The 26,066-nt window shown below is 38.1% G+C and overlaps 1 protein-coding gene across 4 annotated transcripts in view; it reads right to left on the bottom strand.

The window, feature by feature from the left end:
* The window catches only part of ADGRB3 (adhesion G protein-coupled receptor B3), a 502,073-nt gene extending 477,570 nt beyond the window's left edge, over nt 1-24,503 (bottom strand). For 2 of the 4 annotated variants that reach the window (XM_034431978.3, XM_034431980.3), the window contains exons 1-2: nt 23,076-24,256; nt 19,837-20,605 (exon numbers count right to left, since the gene is read on the bottom strand). In XM_034431978.3, coding sequence (XP_034287869.1) covers nt 19,837-20,590 — 754 coding nt within the window. In that variant the 5' untranslated portion in view covers nt 20,591-20,605; nt 23,076-24,256. Of the gene's footprint in view, nt 1-19,836; nt 20,606-21,527; nt 21,598-23,075 lie in introns of those variants that run through there. The other 2 variants (XM_034431977.3, XM_087882484.1) reach the window with 2 other exon arrangements.
* Between the last annotated feature and the right edge of the window lie 1,563 nt (nt 24,504-26,066).

Raw genomic sequence — 26,066 nt, 5'->3', positions numbered from 1 at the left:
ATGTGACAGATAGCAACATTTCCACACCTATTTAATGTCAGATATGTGATTCCTGGTCCCAATCATGGGATTTAAGATTTGTAACACAGCAATGTTCCTTAAATAAGTTTATGAGTGGAAGGAGACTAATTATTAAAATTTTAACAAGAAGTAAACCGGATACTTTTTAAGATGGAGAGATATTCATTTACCTTATTCTGAATGTAATACGTTGAGATGTTTCTAGACCAACTATGCTCCTGGATGCGAATAGACTAGACTAGACTAGACTAACTAGACTAGACTAGACTTCTTTATTGGCCAAGTGTGATTGGTTACACAAGGAATTTGTCTTGGTGCATATGTTCTCAGTGTACATAAAAGAAAAGATACATTCGTCAAGAATCATAAGGTACACTTAATGATAGTCATAGGGAACAAATAAGCAAATTATCTTTCAGAAATAGTCATGGCTACCTTTATGTTGTGGCCCCGCCCTCTGAGCCTATCCCATCGGAGGAAGAAAGCTCCGAGCATGAGGAAGAGGAGTCAGCCAGGCCTCCCTCTCCAGGCCCCTCCCCTCTAGCACTGTCTCAGGAGCCGGCCGAGGGAGAGTAGATTAGCCGGGAGACAGGTGTCTCGGATGAGAGTGAAGGAGAGACGTCATTCCTGGATGCACGCCTCCGAAGGCGTGATAAACGATTGCAGCAGCTCAGGAGGCATGCTAGGGATTAGAACTGAGTCACTGGACCACACCCCAGAGACTATATAATAGAGGGTGGTGGCCAGTGATCCCTGTGACGAACAAAAATAAACCTTGGAGAGTCACTAAAGCATCGTCCGAAACTGCTGAGAGGAATATTAATTCTGTTGGACTCTTGTACGCTGAGTATATTATCTTTCTGTTTCTGTGGAAATAAAAGCACTTGGCAGACAGTGTGTATATCGCTGCCAAGTTGGAGATAAAGATCTGGGTGTGTGCCAAATGCTTCCTTAACCCTCGGCTGGCTGTGTTTGTGTGTGTGTGTGTGGACGGGGACAAATCACTTTCAGCAGCTTGTAAGGATAGGATCTAAGGCAGTGATGAAATCTAAAATTTGTTACTACTGGTTCTGTGGCATGGCTTGGTGGGGAGGGGGTAATGTGATTGGGTGGGCGTGGCTAATTTTTTTTTTACTTTTAAAACCATTTTTTACATGTAAAACCATGTAATAAATGCTTTCAAAAGGCTCTGACAATCCCAGCTGAGTTGCCTGATCGTCAGAGGGTTTTTTAAAAACCCTCTGTCAATCAGGCAACTCAGCTGGGATCGTCAGAGCTTGGATCATCAGAGCCATTTAAAAGAAAAAACTTTTTTTCTTTTAAATGGCTCTCACGATCCCAGCTGAGTTGCCTGATTGGCAGGCAACTCAGCTGGGATCATCAGAGCTTGGCTTGTCAAAGCTTGGCTTGTCAGAGGCATGTAAAAGGAAAAAACCCTCTGATGATCATGCGGCTCAGCTGGGCATGGGGGGCGGGGGCAGGGATTTCTGCTACTAGTTCTCCAAATTGCCCGCCGCCATCGCTACCTAGCCGGTCCGAACCAGGAACATTTCACCTCTGGTCTAAGATTAAAGCTGCAGGACTGTCAAAATTGTGCAGAATATAAGATGGGAGATCTTAAGAAACTCTTCTGTGTCATAATTTTAGCTCACTGGGTAAGGCATTGTTTCATCTCGTCTTTTATGGTGGATGAATCTTCTTTTTAATGAAACATATGACATTTTCTGTTGTTTTCTGGCAACTAATCATGATGGGCTCTGTCCATCCATATTTTTTTTATTATTATTAGCTAATGGAAATTAGTACTTAGTTCTTTCAACTGGAATTTTTCAGATAGGTCTTTTTAAATACTATCTAGTTTGAATTGTTTTAAATCTGACAATGTTTTATTATTGATACTTTTTTATTGTATCATCATGCTATATGAACTTGAAAGGAAGTAAAACTACTTGACTGAGTAACAACATTGTAGTTTAGCCTCCAATGAAAATTAAGGCAGTTAAATCCTTTGTAGATAAAACCAGATTTTCTCTTATATCATTCCCATTGGATATATTGATATATAGCTCATTCAGTGACTTGAAAAAGCAATAGATAAATGGCAAAATGTTGTAGTAAAAACATACTTTTACTAAGCAATTTTATTACATGCCTTATGAAGCCTCTGCATTCAATCACCAAGAGCTTATTTTAAGATGGAAGCAAGCCAGCCCTTTTGTCTTCTGCAAATAGCTTTGCTGAACTCAGAACCAATTCGTTTTAAAATATTAATTCCAGCTTAAATTTCATTTATGGACCAAAGCCAGCTTTGCTTGTTTACAGATGATAAAACAAAAGTCAACTTAACTGTCAAGTCAAAGACAAAACAGTACATAAAGATTAGGTCTTTATGAGCTCAGTAAAAACAAAAAATAAATCTGTCATTACAAAACTTAATGGACTTTCCTAAATAATAGAGAAAAGCATAGGCTTTGAATGTACTAGGTAATTTATTGAATTCTTGGCAATTCCCATTAATGGATTTTAAACAGCAATACTAAAAGAGCTTTAATCTGAAATTAAATAGAGTCATTTGTGATTACAGGAGATAATACCAGTAGTTGCTTAGGCAGACATGAGACAGCTACTGTCCGGTATATTAATAAAGTCTCCGAATTATTTTTGGTTTCTGGTGACCTCCTGAGCATTCTACCTTAGCTTTTTCCAGAAAGTTTTTACCATTTTACAGGTCAGTTTACAGTCTTAGTAGATCTTCCATCCAAATTCTAACCAGGCATGATCCTGCTTACCTTTCTGGCACAAAGTCACCCAGGTGCTACACCTGTGGAAACAAAATAGGTCTCTTGATTCAAACTTGACTCCTGGTAAGTTCATGGAGATTTCCATGGAGTTTGCCAGGCAAGAGTATAGAAATGATTTGCGATTATCTTCTTCCAGGATGTTGTTTTCCATAGCTTTCCAGTTTAGTCTTTATCACCTTTGATTAATAATTATAGAAATTGTGGGAATTAACCTATATGTCTGATAATTCTGATCATGTCTTGTTCCGTTCCAGAAGCTTAATATGTGAGAGAGAGAGATGCATGTATGTTTCTCTCTCTCCTTCTCCCCCCCCCCTCTCTTTCTCACCAGATATTTGGGCCAAATTCATAACAGATCATTCTATAATTTTTTTCACTGGCTACAGGATTTATTTTTATATTTGAAGCTGTTTCGTTAACTGACATCAAAGCGTTAAAATTTTCCATGTGTTTTTAAGTGTAACATAATATACAGGTAGTCCACAATTAATGACTGGTTGCTTAGTACTAGGGGTGAAATGCTACCGGTTCGGACCAGTTTGGGCTAACTGGTAGTAATAAAAGCTACCGGTTCAGGTGAAAAAAAAATGTGAAGATCAGCTGTGCCGCGCAATTTATATTTGCTAGAAAGCAGGATTTCCTAAAAATCTAAACTGCGCGGCACAGCTGTTCTCCCCCCCCCACTGTTCTACTTACCTTAGAAAAGGGTTTTTAAGCCTCCTTTTTCAGCGCTGCACGGTAGTGCCTGTGCTGCACATGCGTACAAAGCGCACGCCGTGCATGTAGCAAACTGGTAGCGAAGCGAACTGGTAACAGACCTCGGACCATTTCACCACTGCTTAGTGCCCATTTGAACTTACAGTGACCTAGTATGCTGCTATTTATGAACCTGGATTCAAAGTTCCAATGGTCACTCTCTTGTGGTCAATGGACCAAATTTCAGGTGCTCAACAACCAGGCCGCATTTACAGCTGTTTGCAGTGTCCCACAATCATGTGGTTGCAATTTACAATGGTTTAGCAGAAAACTGGCAATTACTTTCAGGTTTTGGCAAAATTGCGCCCATAGTGAACTACTGGTTGACTTAATGACCATGGCATTCACTGAAAGACAATGGTGAAAGACAGCTTTATAACTGTGGCATCCCTGCAAAAAAGGTTGCAAAATCAGGTCGGTCACATACCTAATCTGTTTTATAACTGCCACAACTTATGACCATAAAGGGAAGGCTCCATTATGGTCAGAAATCAAAGACTATCTGTAATAAGTTTTATTTGCTTGATATTCTCAGTAAATGCATTTTGTTGATATTAGTTGTTTAGTTTAGTTTTTGTTAGAATTAATCCTTCCTTTTTTCCAGAGCATAAAATACCACATGTATAAGATAAATAAGGCTGAGAATATGCCTAGTTCATATTCACTTAGGAGCTCTAATTCACAATCCAACACTTTAAACACCACAACACCTTAGAGTTCTTCATAAGCATCGATGAATTAATAATTATTGTCGTCATTTCTATTTCTCTTTTACAAACCGAAAAACGTACTAAAATTTATTTAACTGGGATGATTAAAAAAAATTAAACAGTCTAAAAAAAGCCAAAAGAAATTAGACCATCAATGTTTGTAATTTCAGATTAATTATAGATAATTTAATGTTGGTAAATAAATTATATAATGAGTAAACAATTTCAAAAGTCTGGTTTAGAGAATTTTAAAACAGATGGCAAACAATTTTTTAATAATTTAAGCTGTAGATTGTATTATATTTTAGGTAGAACAATTAATTAAAAGTAAACTTAAAGTGAGGTTTTAAAAAATAGTTTACTTTTAAATAAAATAACTTCCAAATCTAATGGGTACAAGCAATGAGAAAAATACTGTAAAATAAATGAGTTAATAGATGAAAAACCAGTGTTTAATTATTATGTTCTTGGAAATCATTCTCTTAAAAACCAAGTATTTTTATTCCATGACACGTTTGAAGTTCAGTTTACTTATGTCCCTAAAAGCGGACAAACCCAAATCCAAAACTGGATTTATTTTTTAAAATAGACAGGGCACTTCAACGCTGTAAAGACTATGTTTAAAATGTTTGAAGCAAGCAGTCCTAAGATTGTAGTTACTTCTCCCAAATCAAGAAGCATTAATAAACTACCATTCTTTACATGTTACTCACAATAACATTATATTTTGTTAATCTACAATTTCTATTAACAAGATAAAAGGTGTTCATAATTAAATAGAGCATTTCAATTAAGATTATAGTTTAGCAATGTTGATTATCTAAAAGAGGGGAGCCCGAGAACTATCATCTAAAGCTCTAAACTCTAAAAAGCCACCTGGAAAAGTCTTAAGAGGTCTTCTGATGTCAGCAAGATAAAGATAACAGGAAGCTGTTTTATTTATCACCAATGGATCTATCTTCCCATTGAGTCTCCTGCCTTAAATGTGAGAGCGAGAGCGAGAGCGAGAGAGAGAGAGAGCACTTTGGAGGGTGCTTTACAGTTTAATCTGCATTTTTTCCAACCTTACTCTTTTTCTCATAGGAACAAAAAAAATTCATTATTTAAAGGAAAAGACAACGTCTGAGACAATTTTATGGATGGAATACAGGGTTTTCTGCAATTTGGCAGTTCGAATCTCACCAAGCTCAAGATTGATTCAGCCTTCCATCCTTCCGAGGTGGGTAAAATGAGGACCCAGATTGTTGGGGGCAATATGCTGACTCTGTAAACTGCTTAGAGAGGGCTGTAAAAGCACTGTGAAGCCGTATATAAGTCTAAGTGCTATTGCTATCCTATCATCAGTCATCTATCTAGCAATCTGCATCCTCCCTAATTTCCCAGGCCTCAATTTAATAGGAAGGAAAGACTCAGCAAGGAACTCCTTGCACAAGGCTTTTTCAAATCAGTAAGCGCAGGCAGCAAAGTGGGGGTGGGATGCTACAAAGAAACTAATGGTCAAGTAGCAAAAAAATGATTAGTACCTTGCCACTGAAAGAAACCAGATTGCTGAAAGTGAAACAAAACTAATGTCAGGAAAACTTCAGGGGACTTTGAAATATACCATTTGGCACTTATTTGGTATGGTAGATCAGTGGTCCCCAACCTTTTTATCGCCGCGGACCAATCAGCCTTTGATAATTTTACCATGGCCCGCTGAGCGCGCGCAGGGGTGGGGGCTTTGGGCCACACGTGCGTACCTGCGCGGGGCTCTCTTCCCTGGAGCCTTTGCGCACGGCCCAGGAGCTTTTGCGCATGGCCCAGGAGCTTTTGCGCACGGCCCAGGAGCCTTTGCGCTGCAGCGTTCATGTCCCCCGGCCGCTGCGCGACCCGGTGCCAGGTACTCCACGGCCCGGCACCGGTCCGCGGACCGGGGGTTGGGGACCACTGTGGTAGATGGTTTCCAATGCAGGTAGTCCTCAATTTACAACCACAATTGAGCCCAAACATTTTGTTGCTATGTGAGATATTTGTTAAGTGAGTTTGCCACATTTTACGATTTTTCTTGCCACAGTTGTTAAGTGAATCACTGTAGCTAAGTTAGTAGCCCAGTTGTTAAGTGAATCTGGCTTCCCCATTGACTTTGCTTGTCAGAAGGTCACAAAAGGGAATCACATGACCGTGGACACCACAGCGGTCATAAGTATGCCAAGCATCTGAATTTTGATCACATGATCATGGGGATGCTACAAAGACTGCAAATGTGAAAAATGGTCATGTCACTTTTTTCAGTGCCGTTGTAACTCTGAACGGCCACTAAACTTTGTAAGTCAAGGACTACCTGTATCTCATTTCTGCTACTACTACAGATTGTAACTCAACTGGCTCTAAAATAAGGCTTCAACAGCCTTTATTTTACTGGTAGTCCTCAATATACAAGAGCCTTGGTAGTACAGTGGTCTAAAGCACCCTGTTATTAAGACCAGCTGCCTGCAATTACTGCGAGTTCAATTCTTACCAGGCTCAAATTTGACTCAGCCTTCCATTCTTTCTAAGGTAGGTAAATTGAGGACCCAGTTTAAGCTGACTTTGTATAAATATACAAAAGAACGAACGCTATTGTTTAGCGCATTGTAAGCCGCCCTGAGTCTCCGGAGAAGGGCGGCATATAAATCAAATTTTATATATATATATATATATATATATATATATATATATATATATATATATATATGTATGTATGTATGTATGTATGTATGTATGTATGTAAGTATGTATGTATATACGACCACAATTGAGCCCAAAATTTACATTGCTAAGTGAGAAATTTGTTAAGTGAGTTTTTTTTTTTTTTTAATTTGATTTATATGCCGCCCTTCTCCGGAGACTCAGGGCGGCTTACAATGCGTTAAGCAATAGCCTTCATTCTTTTGTATATTTTATACAAAGTCAGCTTATTGCCCCCACAAACTGGGTCCTCATTTCACCTACCTTAGAAAGGATGGAAGGCTGAGTCAACCTTGAGCCTTGGAGAGATTCGAACCAGCAGAAATTTCAGGCAGCTGTGTTAATAACAGGGTGCATTAAACTACTGTACTATCAAGTTTTGCCCCATTTTATGCCTTTTCTTGCCATATTTGTTAAGTGAATCATTGCAGTTGTTAAATCAGTAACCCAGTTGTTAAGTGAATCTGGCTTCCCCATTGAGTTGTGCTAGTCAGAAGGTCGCAAAGGGAATCGCATGACCCAGGGACACTGCAACCGTCATAAATGTGAATGCAGTTGTTTAAGTATCCAAATGTAGATCACGTGACCATGGGAATGCTGCAATAGTCATAAGTCTGAAAAATGGTCACAAGTCACTTTTTTCAGTGCTGTTGTAACTTTGAAACAGTCACCAAGTGAACTGTTGTAAGTCAAGGACTATCTGTATTTGTTTAAAACATCTATATAAAGTGCCCATCTTCTAATCAACTCTGGGAAGCTCCCAATCAGAAGTTAAATCAACATATAAAACTAAACACGTTAAAGACAACAAAAACCAATTGCCAAATCAAATGTGCAGTTATCCAATCTTGTCCCAGTACTTTGGGGAAAAGTTGAGTCTTCAAAGCTTTTCAGTTGTTGGACTTCAGGGGACAAGAATGATACTTAGGGCAGAGTTTGCCACAGAAGAGGCACACTCCCTAGTTCCCATAACAACATTCAGGGGAAGGGTCTAGGAGTACGCCCAGCCTATTTGACCTGGAAGGGATGGTGGATGTCTTTTAGGAAAGGCAGAATGCCCCCCCGGGCCATATAGGGCTTTAAAGATGAAGACCTGTATCTTGAATTGTACCTGTAAAGAAATTGGAAACAGTGCAGTTCGCACAACAAAGGTGATACATGGCCAAACTTAGGGGCTTTGCTTAGAATGCCTAAATTTGCAGGTTGCTTTAATGTTTTTCCTATTTTGTTATATTTTTCCAAAATGTAATTGCCTTCCAGCATGTTTATTTGTGATTTTTATTAAGTGCCATGTATTTGCACTTAATTGAATAATGGTTAGAGAGCAACTTTTCCCCCCATAAATGAACAGCCCTAAAAAAAAAAAAAAGCTACAGTTATAGTTAATTAAGGTATTTGGCAAAGGCAAGATCAAGTTTAATTTCAAGTTTACTAGAAAGCTGTTATTGTAAAAAAAAAAAAAAAAAGTCTTTTACTTACATTATTCTTTCAAAATACATGTTTTAATTTTTATCTTTTCGTTTTGGCAGCATGCTTTTAAAAATATGATTGGCAATGCAGCAGAAATGTGTAAGAAGTTATGCACATATAGAGAAAAGTAACATTTTTATATTTAACACATAGCACAATGAAATCAGAGCATTAAAATTATATAACGGCAATGTTGTATTTATAGTCCAAACCATTTACCTGGAAAACTAAGTATTTTTAAAGTATAAATGTTTTTGGTGACAAAACACTTAATACGATATGGCAGAATTTCATATGATAAAATACAAAAAAAAAAATATGGGAAATCATCTCTGAAGACATCCGGCAATGAAGGGTTCTGACATTATTTGGTTTTTAATATTGTGTTTTCTACAGCAAAAAGTGAATCCAGATTATTCATTTCAGGGGCAACCCTGGAAGCAGAAAAATAAATGGGTAAACAATAAAATTAATTCTTCATCCTTCCTTCTGCTGGATACAAATACAACTCTCTCTCCCCTCCTCCCCCCCACTCCCACCATTTCTATAGAAGATTTGGTACCTATGATCTGACATAATATGGACATATACAGGATTACCATCTCTGTAACAAAATTATAAATAGAAGGCAAAAAAATCTATGTTATGCATTAGGGTTTTTTTGCAATCTAGATGTAAGCAAATTTTTTTAATGGCTGAAATTTATACATACTAGCCTTCTATTATTTTCACTCGAATCTTATATAATCCTTTTATCTCCTGAAAAGACTTTTTGTGCAACATTTATTGAATTTATTATTTTACAGTTGAGTCACATGTTTTCAGAGAAAATTAAATTGAATGAGAAGATCTCATGCCATGAATTTTTATTCAGAGTACTTTATAATTTACAAATTATATAAATATAAATCTGTAAATTATATCTATATATATTTAATAATATATAATATTATTAAATATATTAATCTGATAATTAAATATGATAATCTGTTATATATATATATATATATATATATATATATATATATATATATATATATATATATATATTTAAAAAGTCAATTGGGGGAGGGTGTATAATCCTATAGTATACATTAAAAGGAACAACTGTAAATGCATGATCTGTAATTATAACTCTGAGCCAAACTTTGCTTTTTGGCATGCACATTTGGCTCTCACAGAAACAGAGAAAGTCATCTATGATTATTCAAGATATCTCTGATGTTTGTTTAATATACTTAACATTGTTGAAGCAAAAAGGGCACGAAAGAAGTAATTTGGAATAATAAAAAATCAAAAACTGTTCCTTCCTATCCTGAAGACAATTGCATTTCCAAGAAATGTTCGGGGTTTTTTTAGGGCACATGAGCACATCATTATATTGCCATAAAACCTCTGGCAATTTTTTTCCTAGTGAGGGGCACACAGTTTTGACTGATGAAAATCTAATAGCCCAATGTCATGATTGGTTGTTCAAGAAAACAAGGTTTGAAATAATGTGCAATGATTCCTCTGTCAGCAAAGTGGACATGGTCCAAAGCAAACTTAGAAAATCAATGGATTCTAGCGTGCCTCCTTCTGTATGGAATCAAAGCCAATGTCATTACCTGGGCGTTCTCCAAAAGCTGCACTTATACGGAAATAGGAATTTGTTCTACAAATAGCCTCCACCCTGTGAATGTAAATTATGAATGTAAATGAATGTAAATTATACAAAATTCATGTGTAGGGTAGACCTCTGTATGTTTAGGACTTCTAATAATAAACTAAAGAAGTTCAAATTGAAACCATTACAGAAGACAGATTTTTTTTGTCCAAAAACCATTCCCATTCTAAAGTATATTACAACTTTCACTCCCATCTTCCAACTCTTACTACCACATCACTTAGGTGCCTCACTTTGTAGAAGTTGATTTGGATCCATTTATTTCAATGAACTCTTTTAACATGCAACTTGTCTCTTTGACTTAGGAACTTGGGGAGGAACTGGAGGGAGTGGCTAGGACTGTGATGGCGAACCTATAGCATATGTGCCAGAGATGGCACACAGAGTCCTCTCTGCTGGCACGCGCACCGTCGCCCCAGGTCAGATCTCCATGGTGTTTCTTTCATGAGCTTCTGTTTCCCTGCAAACAACGAAACAAGCTCACGAAAGAAAAAAATCTTACCTCTTGCCGGTGTTGGGATGCCCCGCCTCCCACTGGCGAGTTGGTGTTTGGGTCTCAGCTGTGCATGAGACCCAAACCTTTTGGTTTGGGCATGCGCACATGCAGTCTGGGCACTCTGTATCTAAAAGGTTTGCCATCACTGGGCTGTAAATATATATGGGATATGTATACGGATTTATTTCTAAGGTCTTTTGAAACTCTGGCTAAAATCCTAACCAACACTTTAAAAGTTTTCTTTTTGGCAGCGTTTCAACAAGCTCTCTAACTTGTCATCATCGGGCCCCTACTTTCAGTTTAGAAGCTGTGGGTATGCTGCGAAATTGGAATTGTCGCTTTTCTATGTTCGCTGTTGCTGACGTATGCTGGTTAGCCTGCAACTCTGTGTTCTGATTCTAGGGCACAGTTTTTTCTCCTGCTTCATTATCCTAGCTGCAGCCTGACTGCGTGTTAAAGGCCCAGCTTTCTCTGGTTCCCTATTTTATTTATTTTTTTATATATATATATATATATATATATATATATATATATATATATATATATATATATATATATATATATATATATGGAAATTTTTGAAGAGCTACAGATTATTGGATAATCTCAAATGATAATTCATTGGATCTAGACATTCAACAATTTATGACATTATTTAATAAAGCTGTTTCTTGGGTGATTTTTTCATTATATTGTTACCAAAAATTTTATTGGCATATTGTAAGAGTAGACAATAAAACAAACTCTGAAATTATATAGCCCAAAACCCAGATAGACCACACACCATATAGCACCTTATTCATTATTCAACTATTGCCTGCATACTCTGAGAAATTCTAAGAATTGCAGTTTCAAATAACTCCTTCACTAAAAGTAATCAAATTCGGGAGGGGGGGAATTATTCCTCTCAATGATTGAACAGTAGAGTTTTAACAATAAAAAAGTCAAGGAAAGCAATAACGATTTCTTTCAGCAATCTTTCCTTGATTCACTTTATGTTCAGAAAGAAATTTGATTAAGGAATGGAACACAGAAAGTTCAAAGTTTTTTTTCTTTATTTTAGCTATTCTCCTATTGCTCTTCTCTAGAAGATGCTGTAGGATCAAGAAATTTTTCTAAAGAGCAATCACCCATTATTTTACCTGCACCCCACTGTACCATCTACTCTGTAAAAATGAAGTACTATTCCATATTTATTGCATTACACTTTAAATTGGTACTTGCATCCCTCACCTTCATTAACTCTTGTACTTGCTTAAGCAAGGAAATGAGGAAAAATTTAGTACATAATTGTATTTATAGGTTCCAATCAATGTTGGGATGTTGCCTGTAAACAGAACCTTGCATCAAACTATGCATGTATCTCTATATCTGCACCAATAATGATCAACATGTTATCATTTTATCGTGAATAAAATAAGAATTAACAAGATACAGAGCATGGCTTCTGGAACTCTTTCCAAAGCCTTTACCAGCATGGATTGGGATGCATTTGGATAGGCTGCTTTGAGTCACATGACCAGGAGGGGGAAAGGCAGGGCTATTAGAAAGGAGCATCTGCTGATATTCTGAGCAACTGCTTATCCAATTGGGAAGCACTGAAGGGATTTTTCAGGATGCTTTCCCCCCCAGAGTATTTTTCACTTTCTTAATTCACTGCTTCTTTTGCTAGCTTCTTCTGCCACCTGTTTAATTCTGTTTTGTTTTTGTTTTTTTTCAAATGTAACATTTATGGATAATGGATTGTGGTGAAAAAGCACAAATTGTGTCATCTGTCTGCATAGCCTTCAAATGACCCTGACATTTTGGAGGCATCTGGCAGCAGATAAAATATTTCCTACTTAGTTTATTAAATATTTAAGTACACACAAACCCCAGTTTTGTTTTTTATTGCTTTGATCCCAAAGATTATCTCTCTCACGAGGAAGAGAAATTCCTTGGGGATGGGCTTCAGCATGAGTCCGAACGCTCAGAAGGCTAAACTCTGGTCCCGGTGAATGACCCAGATTGGATCCTGCATTATTCCTCTCAGGCATTACCACATTTTCTCTCCACCACATCCTTTTTTTGAATGCAATCATAACCATGACAAACATATCCAGTAGCATCACCCAGACATCTTGGAAAATATAAACAAGCTTAGGTCTTCTTAGCACCAGAATGGGGACGCACCACGAGATTCCTGGGCTAGGAAGTTAAAAAAAAATCCTGGAAGAAGGCATTACAGATAATCCTGGACTTACGGACAGAACTGGGCCCAAAATTTATGTTAAATGTGTTAAGTGTGTTTTGCCCCCATTTTATAACCTTTCTTGCCATACCCATTGACTTTACTTGTCAGAAAGTCACAACCCCAGAACACAGCAACAGACATAAATATGAACCAGTTGCCAAGCGTCTGAATTCTGATCATATGACCATGGGGATGCTGCAAAGGTCATAATTGTGAAAAACGGTCATAAGTCACATTTTAATGCCGTTATAACTTTGAATGACCACTAAACAAGTGGAGGACTACCTGTATTTTAAAGAAAACAACCTGGGCACATTATGGGATCACCAAGGTCAAGCCTGAATGCCACATAACTTCAAAAATGACGAATCTCTCCTCCAAGTTACCATGAATGAAACCAAGACAAGATCTTTACCATTTACTCCCAACAGCCACTAAAATATAAAAGATATCACATTACAATACAGAGTGTCCTGGGCCATGACTGCAAATGCACAATAATTTATTTGGTGATACAAGATTCTTCATTCTTTAAGTGTTGTTGTATATCAACTGATTGTCTATGCAATTGTTTACATCTGTACATTGCCCAGAGTCCATCCAGATTAAGACTGTAGATAAATCTTATGAATGAATGAAACATCTAATAAATAGCTACAAATATTTTTCCTCTTGTTCCATGAGAAGATTGTAGCTGAAAAATGATTACCTTGTGATAAAAGCTCCAACTCTATCATACTGAAGTACAATTACCTTATTTTTCAGACTATAAGACACTCTGGACTATAAGATGCACATTAGCTTTAGAGGAGGAAAACAAGAAAAAAAAAATCTGCCTCTGCCTCCCAGCCTCCATCCGGTATTCATCTGGCTAGTGTCCTTGCAGCAAACAGCAAACAAGCCTGGTCAGCTTCAGCACGTTATTGCCGCCATGGCCCGTTCACCATGGCCCATTTGCCACTGCCGCAGTCCATTTACTACAACCCGTTTGCTGTCACGGCCCTTTTGCTGCCATCTGTTTGCCGCCAATCACCACGATTGATGGCAAATGGGCGGTGGCAAACGAGCAGCAACAGCAGTGATAGGCATGGCAGCGGCAATCCCCGCTGCCTAGAACAGCTGATCAGCGCCCCTCCCCCCACCGCAATATTCACTGTATAAGACGCACAGACATTTCCACCCATTTTTTTGGGGGGGGGAGTGCATCTTATAGTCAGAAAAATACAGTAATTAAAATTAAATTAAAAGTATCACATTGACATGTAATAGAGTTATTTATATTTATCCTATACTGTGCCTTAAAAAAATTCTACTCTACACGGAATAAACACTATAAATCATAAATATAATCATGATATAAAAGCTTATATCATAAAAAAAATATTCTTGCATGTTATGCATATTGTATTTATCATAAAAAGTATAAATTGGAAACAAAGATTGATAGAATACACTATCTCGTACTGTTTTCTTGCCATTTTTATTTGTTTTGATTTTAAATTTTTTTGTTTTTAATATTTTACTCTTACGATGATGCCACTCAGTTGCTAGGTGAGTTGGGAAGTTACATAAATGTGATTAAATACATATCTACAAATTAAAAATTAATTGTAAATATATTTCTAATGTATATCAGTGATGTACATTACTAATGAATTGCAGTATACTGCAATATATATGCAGTGATGCATGCTTTGTAAATTTGCAGTATCCCTATTGTACATTCCACTCTCTACATCTTGCTTTAAATTTTATATTGAATAAATAATGCCCAGTAGAATACTATGACCTTTATTTTATTGCAATTAATATAGAGGAACAGTTAAACTTCAATTTGAGATTTAAAGAGCCACAACAACTTAGAATTTGGGTACTTTGATTGAGCACATGGAATATGACTGAATAATATTAATAAAAATTAATTCCCCTGGAAGAAAGAACTCTTCCCTGAATAAATTACTTTTGCTATATTGAAATGTTAAACAGATCATTCTGGTACAAATTAATACTGAACACTGAGCACTGCAATGCTGATATTTTCAGCTGATAATATTAAAAATAACACAGGAGAATATAGAAGTAATTCAAAAATTCAATATTTTTTTTTAAAAAAGATTACTGTATTGTCATTTAATATGTGCAATTGCCTTAGGAATTCAATGCCAGTTTTTTCTGAATGTTATAAAACTGGGAACTGAATAAAGGCGGTATTTTCTTGTTTAGTTTTTGCAACATTTTTGCATTCTCTCAAGGAATTAACTTTAGATTTATGCACCACGTAAAATAATGTGTCCTAAATTACTCTACAGTTAATACCTCTAGTCAGCCAAAGAAAGTATTCATCCTGGGTGGTGGTGTTGTTTTTAGTGTAGACAAAATGTAAGAGGTACAGAAGCAAAAACCAGAAGTCTTCAACCAAGCTCATATGAAAACAGTATAAAGAATATGAACATTTCAATGATGGTACCAGCATTATGGAACTTATTAATCACCTGAGACACATAAGGCTCATGCTCATACCCCAAGACACCTATTGATTTAAATAGGGCTACTTGATAGACTGATTAAATGCATGATTGATCTAATTGTATTTAGTTGGTTACAGTCCTACTGTCTGAATTTTATTAGTTATTGTTTATTGGGTGTTAATGCTCTATTATTTATGTTATTTGATTTATACCTCTTCTTTCTTTTCATGTGAATACTCAAAACAGCTGTAATTTTTTTATGAATTGGTAAGCAACTTTGCAGATTTCCTCTTAAAGATACCCTTAAATAAACAAACACAGGCACTAAAGAAGAGCATGTTATTGAACATGTTATTGAAAAGAACAATCATTTCCTAAATTTTGTCACCCAAAGCCTACATACCAGAATTCTTATAAAGTTAGCTCCTTAGTACATGGTTTAATTTTAAAAACTCAACTCACTGATAAAAATGAATGATTAAAACATTCATGAACTGCATTCCAGACAACTTTTCAGGCAAAACAGTTAATCCAGTGAATATTACACCTGAACAGATAAGAATCAAAATCGTATCTAATCAACATTGTATCTCCACTGAGACCAGATGCTGATGGGAAGTAAGTAAGCAGGACTTGTGCAAGAGAAACCCTACTCACTACTACTCAGTTCCCTGGCAGTTGGCCTTGAGAGTAGAACAACCACTGTCATCCTTCATCTCCATCAAGATACTAATCTCTTTTTAAAATGATTCAGGTTGGTGCCCATTCTGTCTACATGTTTTGAAAACCAAGTCATAGTTTAGCTATATATTGAATCAATTATTATAACTATTTAAGCACATGAAGCACAGAATACTGAATCACTTTACTTTCATCTGTTCCATCAATTCAGGAGAAGAAAACAAAAAAATTGCTTAATTCTCTTCCTCGTTCCTAGTTACATACACCAGTTACTCATCTGCTTTTGCATTTTTTGCTGAACTACAATGGAAGCTTTCGTTATCATGGGAGTTTTCTTTTAGGGCTTCATCATTTGGTCTTTCTTCTTTTGCATCCTTTTTAAATGGAATAATTTCTTCATAAAGTATCTAAGATCACTGAGGAATATAATGACCAGCTCTTACAAGAAAGTTTCGTGTTTTGAGCATTTTATCAGTGAATCAATAATCAGTAGTAGTATCCATTTAAATCTTTTTATAAATAGAATATCTGATCAGAAAAATGAAGAATGAACAATCTGATCATCCCTGCAAACCTCCAATATCTGGAGCTTTGTGGGACTTTCTGGCAGTTTTCAAAATACACAGCATGATTGCAAAGGGGAATATTTCATTTCCAGAGTAAAGGTTACCTATATATACTTTCACAAATCTAATCCTATGTCAGTATTATTATTTCTAAGCAAAAATATCACTTTGTAGTTCTCTTATTCCATGAAAACTTTATGCAATAAATGGTATATAATGAATGTTCATGGCATTACATTTTTTATTAGTTAAAAATATTTAATTTTACATGTATTGCAGTGGTATTGATAAACTATTCAAGCATACGAAGCACAGAATTATGAAAATCTCCTTTTTATTTTACTTGTACTATCTAAAATGACATCTAACCTTTACCGGGATAGAGAAAAAATATAATAGAAACATACATTTGGTAAAATTACATATACATCTTCATTTCCTAAGTATTGTTACTTAATATGCTGAGAGTAATATATTCAAAAGAGGGGATTCTGCTCAATTAAAATTTAATTCTTCCACAAATTGAACAGTCAAAAGGCACATACATAATCTTGTTGTGTGGCCTTCACAGTTAAGGAATGATTCCTCTACATAAAGCTCTCTGGGAGAAATAAAATGCAATTTGCCAAAATGTAATAGCGATCAGTCTAATCTAAAACACTTTCTATGGAAACACCAAGTCAACTATTTTCTGTATACAAATATTTAGATTGCCACACGCATTATTTTGAAACCTATTTTACTTTGAAGGAAACCCTACGGCCTCATTCTCAAACCTAAAAGTTCAATCATTTACCATGGATATATTCACAATATGCAAAACAGATATCAGACTGTTGATGTGACTTTAGAACATTTGAAACCACAACATGAAAGATGCAGTCCTTAGGTCTATCTCTATTGGGTGAGATTCCCGGTTCCAGTTCACCCATTTTTAGTATTTGGGTGTTTCTTACAATCAGGGTAACATTCTTAATGCTTCAATTGTGACTATTTCCAAATAAGACCAATTATTTCCAAATAAGACCAATTACTTCCAAATAAAACCAATTATTTCCAAATAAAACCAATCAAAGGAGTCTATTAGTCACAATCTCCATCAAACATAGAACTAACTTATCCATTTATCACAAGCATAATCAGCAAACTAACTATAAATCCATCCATCCCTCCATCTATCCACCCACCCAGTTTTGGTAAACAGGCAATTGGTTTGCCAGCTGCTGCTATTCTATTTAAAAAAAACAAACAAACTGGTCTTTGGGGATTGAAGCGGGTAAAAAGAAGACTGCTTTTCCTGTTGCCATCAGGAATGGGTTAAATCCCACAACTGTTCCCCAAAACAATTAAAGCCTTCAGATGCCAATATATTCTCACATCTCACTTTCTGTGGTTTAATTGTCTTAAAAGTTATCTTCAAGCTTCACAATATGGGACATATTTTTTCCTATTCTAAGGGAGGTTAATTAATGTTGAATGGTGTTAAATATCATCCCTGCCCTTAAAAGGGCTTCCAAAGGGTCTTTAGAGAAAAATAAATATATGAATAATTTAAATTCACATTCTAGTCTCTTTCCCCCCCTGCTGTAGACTATATAAAATATTGACCTTTTTCTCATTGATAAATTGACTCTCTGAACCCATTTTGTTCCTTTCCCATTATTTGAAGCCATCAACCTGCATTGTCCTTTAGCTTGACTATAACCAAGTTACTCTCCCACTATGCCCAACCCGAAAAGTATCTTTGGCACCTCTGCAGTTTGAGCAGCTTCACTTTTTTTCTCCCACACCACTCAGCCTTGGCTGCCCTTAAAGAAAATCCTCACAGAACAACGTGTCAATTTTGCATTCCTTTACAAAGGCAACTTCTATTACAGAGACCAGTAGCTTGGCTCTGCTTCCCCACAGACAGAGAGCTTTGTGACCATGTAGAAACCAGGGGAAAGGAAAACATTTTCTGCATGAAAATGCAACCTTCTTTAGCACAGGGAGCTAGGGCTGGATAAGGAAGAAAATTCTCCCTCTCTTCCCCGCCTTCCTCAAACTCTTATTTTTCCTCTCTTTCCTTGGTTCCAGGCACCCATGTATTCTTTCACCAGAAAAATTCATTTGTTTAATAAATCTCTATTCATAAACCCATGTACTCAGTCATTTAGAATGGTAATGTTATTGACATCACTTATCTCGGCACATTTCCACATTTAAGAGCTTCCCCTGGACATCCCTAACATTTCACTTTCATTTCTCTTGAGAAATTGCCCACATCTTCTTTGTACCTGTTCATGAGTAGCCAGGAAGGCATGTTAAAGGAGAAATGTGATCGAATGAATGGATAGCATCTAGAAAGCTTTATTGTTATTATTATTGTTATTGTTATTATCCCCAAAGCTTCCACTAATCACTTTATTAAACAAGTAGGCTATGATCTAAGTTACTAGAAGACAGTCTCCATTTTGCCATATACTTTGCCATATTGAGAACATATTTCTTCTGGAACTTTTCCTGTCTGGGATAGGAGCAAACGAGCTTCCGGTTTTACACACTAGATTCTAGAAGATGTTAAATATGTTTGAATGTGGTCACTAGCCAAGATAACCTAGGATTACCTGATATTTATACAGTACCATTAAAGGCCTTTAATAGATGCTTCCTAATCTCAATGAACAAGGGAGGTCTCAGAAGTCATCCTCTTTTAACACCTTTTGGCACAGGGATACTAAACTTAGCTCAATGATGGCTAACAAATTGGGAGTCAAGATTACCCATTCCTTCAACCTCTACGATCCTAGTCTATTTGGATTTTTTAACTTTCAATAGTATTTATTATTATTAAGATAATAATATGCCCATATGTGTTTCAAAATACCTTCCTTGCAAAGCCATAGCAAAGGTCACAGGTGAATAACCACATGCAAAAATACTTTTGCAATAAGAGAGACAAGTAACTTGATAACCAACCTGTCAGCATAGTTCTATGTTTACTGGAGAATAAAATCATAAGTCCTAATTTAGTAGAAAAGGAAAGCCTTAGCTAGATTGGTTTTTCTTTTTTTAAAAAAAAAATATTTACATATTACATTAAATGAACAAAATTAGATCCTCCCTCTTGGAAGGAATCCAGAAAATGACCAACTGCAGACCTTCAGAAATCCTTTTATGCAGCAACTGGTGTGGAGTGCAACTCAAGTTTGACTTACAGATCATTTAAATTGATTACACGAAGGGGCAGTAGGACAATGGAGCCCTTTTGAAGAGCACCTACCTTCCTTTGGTGGCCGCTTGGCTTCTCGTGTGAGATTGCAGACCTGGGTGGTCTGCAGTTCCTGGGTGAGACAACCTTCTGTCTGCTCATTCAGCGGCAATACGACATTATTGAGCAACACCATGGAATGGTCATTTCCCCCTTCTTCTCCTAAATGCTGAGGGCAGGTGCATTTTGTATACATGATCCCACAGGACTCGGTTCTCCCATTCTCAGATTTCAAGCAGCTCTCCAGCCAAGTGCATAATACATGGCAACCAAACTGGCTTGGGCTCACCTTGTTCAAAACCAAAAATTCAAAGAAAGACTTTTTATCATCTTCCTTTTTGTATAATCCTATGAAATCAAAAGGGTAGACCCGACGTATCTGAATGAAATTCTTATCATATTGCAGAAATACAAAAGCATTCTTGGAATCACACAGCTGCATTATAGAATGATTATTCTTTAAGAGATCCTTAATTTTTTCATGAGAAAAATGATCAAACTGATAAGCCAGCAAGGAAAAATTAGAGCAAGTGAAGTCCTTTTTGGAAAATTTCAGGTAAATGCTATATTTGGTTGGATCTGGGTTTTCCAGCGTCCATGTGCAGTTGGTAAAGTTTTTGGGAAACATTTCACTTAGAGAATACGATCCATAAATGACCCCCTTCACCAGCGTTGAACACCAGAAGTCTTGGGCAGCATTAAATCCAAACATAACCAGGAGATAGGTGGAAAATATATAAATCAGCAAATTACGAACAGCCTTCATCCTATGTCATTTGGCCTGCAGAAGAGGAGAGGAAATCAAGAATGCAGGTCAAATGCTTCATGAAACTCAAATGTCTTCTAAAATTGCAGCCAGATATTTTCAGGATTCCATTTAGAATATATATGTAATTTCTCCCTTAAAAATAGTTTTAAATATATTATTTTAATTCAAGAAATTGTTGGATGCTGTGTGAATAGTGCCACCATGTGGTCAATTTGGCTGACTAATTTGATTTTCCAGATTTTTAAAAATAACGTTATTAACACAAATGTGTCTTTTTGTTTTGCACATGTTCAGGTTGGCAGGTTCTGATTATTATAATTACAAATTGTATCCGACAGATTACAATAGAAACTATTTTTATATAGATCTTCTATACAGTATTTTCATGCAATAAAGAGAAAAATTGAGAGCAACTATTGTTATTCGGCATCTTTTCTACTGTTATTGTCACTTTGAACAATTATTATGAATCACTGTCATAATTTTTAAAATGCACAATTTACTCTTTCCTATACTTTGAGCATTATCTTCTATATGATTGTTACTAGAATAGTAGATTAAGTACCGGTATATTAATATTTTTAAAAAAAATCTGAATAAATCATTTAATTCTGGGAAAAACTTTCTTCCATCAGTAGGAGCAAGTTACAATACTTTAAATACTGAAATATCTCTGAAATTCATTCCATGTGGAATACATGGATGGAATTTCCAATAGAAACTAAAGGGGCAACTTGCTTTCTTGAGATACAACTTCCCTCTTAAATAGACCCACATTGATGCTTTTTTTCAAATATGCGTGTTGGATAATAATGCCATCTCTTCTCTTATTCATTCTATCCTGGAAATAGCACATGCATTTTAATCCTCACAGTAGCTGCAATTTCTATGTATCTCTTTCTAAAGAAAGTGAATTGCAAATATATTTACTTACAGAACATTTAAGAAAAATCGTGTGTGAGAGAAGATATTTCCAGTAGTCATATTTGTGAAGTTGCTTATTTCTTTAGTTAATGGTGACCAGTTCTCTGTGATGTCAAATTAATACTTTTAAATGAATTAGTTAGCATTTTTTTATTATTTATGTAGTGACAACATATATACAGTTAATGAATGTTTTATATTAATTCCTCTTATTCTTTCCAGCTTTTTTATCTCCACTCTGAATGACCAGGCTAGCATCTCCCTCCCCCAATTGCGTAATGCTGAACAAATCAAGAGATTTTGAGCTTTCCAGATTATAAACCACAAACTCAAAACATGAACAGGAGGAAGCAAACAGCTTAGTTTTCTTTAAATCTGTAAGTTCCCGAAGAAAAATAATAGGGTAGGGAGCAGTGTGCATTGGAGAAAATATTTCCCCAAGAAATGACAATCCTTTTTCTCTTTGCTGAGCATTATAAGCAACAAATGGCTTCTTTGCAAAATGAGGCTGAAAGGATGAGAAGGAACTTGCTTATGAGCAAACCCTAGATATGAGCCTCTACTCTATAAATGTTGCCGGAGCACTTTGTGAGCACTGCAGCCCTATTATTATTTGCAAAGGTTTTGGCACTGAAAGACAATGTGGGATTAAAAGCATAATCTTGGGAAATGCATTAGTAAAGCACATCTATTTCAGAATGTGTAGTAAGTGTGTTGGTCTTATTTAGACATTTTATAAAAATCTGAGGAACTGCAGGAAGAGACTTCAGGAAAATGATTTCTTAAAAACAGTCAGAGCTTCCACTGGCTGGCTTGTGTTCTGTTAAGACTCTTATAATCCAATGGATATCATTTTGGCTTTCCTGTTTGATCAGGAAAAAGACCATTCTCCATCACTTACACAGGGGCAATCTTTTAAATACACCAAATACAGCAAAACATAATATTTGGGGAACTGATGCAGCAAATGCCAGTCATTTCAGAAGCAAGAATTTCATATGATTCAGATCATGAAATGGGGAAAGAGAAAGCTGTTTTAAAACCCCTGATTCTGGAGGACCTAAGATCCATGGGAACTCAGTTTCTTCCACTGAAAGACAATCTGCTTCTCTCTCTCTCTCTCTTGCCCCCACCCCAGGTGATACTAGTTTAATCAAACCTAGACGGCGCCATCACTCCACAGATTGGCTCCACCAAGGAAGAGCCACAGACCTCCCTGAAACTTCCCATTAACCTAAGCAATCCCCTTCTTTCTCTTCTTTCCCTGAAATCACCATGTCCATTCACATCCATGGAGGCAAGATTCCTCTTGCAGCTGGGCTATCAATCCCGATTACTTGTCCACTTGCCAAGGAGAGTTTTTCTAACTTTTAATAGCCCGGATGAAGAGGTTTTTGCAGGTTAAGGTTTGTGTGTCAAGTCCTATTACCTCACCTAGCCTTGCTTCCCAAACAAACAAACAAAAAAAACCCCTCCAAAAAAACAGGCTAAGCTTCCCACCCCACCACCCTAGCCTAACTGCCCCTACCACCTTCCCATTTTCCCGCACGACCCTTACCTTCCACTCCGAAAGCAGGCAGCTATGTCTCTAAGAAGATCTTAGCACCACCAGCACATGTCCCAAAAAGAGGCACGGAGACATTCCCCTTCTGGCGGAAGCATCGTTGCCCATTTTCCTCAGCTGGCATTCAAAATCAAAAGCAGAAGAGAGGTGGGGGCGGGATAAAAATTAAAATGCTGGGATTTTTTTGGAGGGGGAGGGGGGTTAGAGGCACTCGGTTCCGGCCAAAGCCGGATTATAGATTCTTCCAGATCTATAAAATCGAACCAAAGATAAAGTGAGGGAGGGAGGGAGGGAGGGGAAATTAAAAAAAAAACCCAAACCGGATTAAGATGGGGGACGGACACTGCAGGGGGAAAAAAGGGAAAGGGGTAAAACGGACTTGTTTTTTTTTTTTTTTTAACAGCAGCTCACTTGTTTTCTTTTACTTGAAAACAGTCTAAACCCTACAGCAGAGAAACCAGGCGAAAGGGGCGAACCAGAAGGCAAACTCAAAAGAGATCCACTTGCCCTACTGCAGATTTGTTGGCGGGCTTTGGCTCTTGGCTGTGGTAAGACCGCTTACTCCCTTTCCTCTCTTCGCCTCCCTTCTCTCTCTTCTTCTTCTTTTTCTCCTTCTCCTTCCTTCCTCCTCCGGCTCTCAAATACCTGAGCGAAGAGCCGCAACTGAGGAATGGGGGGAAATGAATCTCTCGCCCGCTCTTTCTTTTTTTTCTCCTTGGCCAAGGATGGCGAATAGCTGTTTCGAAGGGAAGAAGCAGGACTCCGTCGAAAGAAAAGAAGAGAGTGACGAAGGTCTGGGTGAAGCGCGGGAAGAGAGAGAGAGAGAGAGAGAGAGAGTTACTGTATCTCTATGCGTGCGGGTGAGTGCATGCGCGCCCGAGTTTGTATGTGAGTGCGTGCGGGTCAGTATGTGTGTCTGTGTGTGTGTGTGCGCTCGCGTGCGTGAGAGAAAATAGAACTGCTGGGAATGTGTGAGTGCGCTTTAGCGTGCGCCCGGGCGCTCGGCTTCCTCTCCAGTGGCTCTTCGTGAATGTGTGTGTCTGGGTCTGTGTGCGTGTGTGTGTGTGTGTGCGGTGTGTGTGTGTGTGTGCACGCGCGCGCTCGCTCCTTTCTTCGCTCTCTTCCCAATGGAGTGAGTGAACCCCGCGTTCTCCAGAACGCTGGCGCGCCTTTGCGCGCTCCCCAGGAATCTCTGCCAAACCTTCCTCTCACCACCACCCCTCCCCACCCACGGCTCTCCCGTTACAGCAGGGTTTTAAGCGCAACAACCCCCCCCCCGTGCGCGCGGGCGCTCTCTCTCTCTCCCTTCGGGGCTTCTCTCCCGCGCCTTTCGGCCAGGCGCGCGCGCGCGCACAGGAGGCGAGGGAGGGGGTGTCTGCTTTCGCGCGCGCCTCGCTTCTCCCTCTCAGGCTCCGGCAAAGTGGAGCCCGCCGCGGTGCGATTTTACACGTCACAGCTACTCAACCCTAAGCACGTTTTCCTTCCCTCCCCACAGCAAACCTCTCTCTCTCTCTCTCTCTCTCTCTCCCCCCCCCTTGCGTCTGGGAGGTTTTTCCAAAATCAGTTCCCACACCGCTGTGTGGCCGGGTGCGACCGAACCTCAGAGGCTGGGCAAGAGAAGGAGAGCGCGCGCGGAGGAGAGGGGGGTGAGGGTGGTGAGTGGTGGTGGGGAGACGAAGAGGCAGCGCAGGCATCGATCTCTTTTTTTCCCCACCTTCCCTTCCTCCTCAACGCCCCCACCCCCCAAAAAAAATACATGGGGGGGGGAAATCCTCCCGCCCTTGGTCTTGGCTCTTTTGAGTACTGCCCTCTCTGTCGCAGCCCCGAGAGCGATCGGTTCGCCACGGCGAAGCAGGTTTCAGTGATCTGGAGCTCCGTGGAGAAGGAAAAAAAAACAACGCGACAAATAAAGAAATAAAATACTCGTCCCTTCCCGTTCCTCTCTGCCTTCCCACAGACGTTAAATGTTAAGGGAAAGAGAGAGAGTGAGAGACAGGTAGGCTAAAAAGAGGAAAGGAAGCCGGAATCGCTGGAGTCCAAAAGCGCTTGCTTGTTGCAGGCTGATCGCATCTCTCCTTGGCCGTAAACCCCGATTTTAAACCCTAGATTTGGGGCAAAGCACAAAGTGTTTAATTTACAGCCAGACGGAGAAAATGGCCATTGTTCCCGTTTGAGAAAAGGCGGCACTTTGAAAGCGGAGACCTGTGATGGTGTTTTGTTGTTTTCGTCGATTTCTTCGCGGAGATAGAAGCTTGCCTGCTTTCGTCTCTTTGTCGCGATAGGGGAATGCCTGATGGCGTAAAGATGTAGCCAGATGTTCGATTTGTCTGGCTGCTTTTTTTTTTTAACAACTACTATTCTTCCTCCCTCCCCCATCTATCCGCCCCACTGGGATATTTTAACACCGATGACAGAAAACTGAATGGCCATTTGAAAGTAAGATTAGCCTGTCCGGAATAATTCTTGAAAGCAAGAGAGACGCAGCTGAATGACAATAGGCACAAACGGACTTTCTTTAAAAAAAAAAAAAAAAAAAATCGGAACTGCACTGCAGAAGAAAGGGAAGGCAGGTCAGCGGTGTTATTGAACCTTGAGATTTGTTGATTGAATTCAAGGAACCCATAGGAGTGCCAAATAGAGTCTCTCTCTCTCTCTCTCTCTCTCTCTCTCTCTCTCTCTCTCTCCTCCCCCTCCCTCTCCCTCTCTGCATGCATAACCAGAGAAATGGAAAACTTCAAAGAATAAATACCAAGGATTTTATTCCAAGGATGGGGATGATGTAGTCAGAAGAATGTGATGGGGATATCCAGAATACAGCTGTTAGTATCCATATCAATTTTTTTTGATCTGAAATGGAGCCCATTGAAAGGTAAAATGATAGGCTCGCAGCGAGTAAGGCTTTGCGAGGAGTGGCAAATGAATGATGAAAACACTTGATGGTAAGAAGGGATCTTGTCCAGAATGGAGTGTCAATGTGATGACAAA

This window comes from Pantherophis guttatus, chromosome 1, assembly GCF_059756535.1.
Source record: "Pantherophis guttatus breed Tessera chromosome 1, ASM5975653v1, whole genome shotgun sequence".
Taxonomy (NCBI): domain Eukaryota; kingdom Metazoa; phylum Chordata; class Lepidosauria; order Squamata; family Colubridae; genus Pantherophis; species Pantherophis guttatus.
This window is presented reverse-complemented; position numbering and strand designations above follow the sequence as displayed.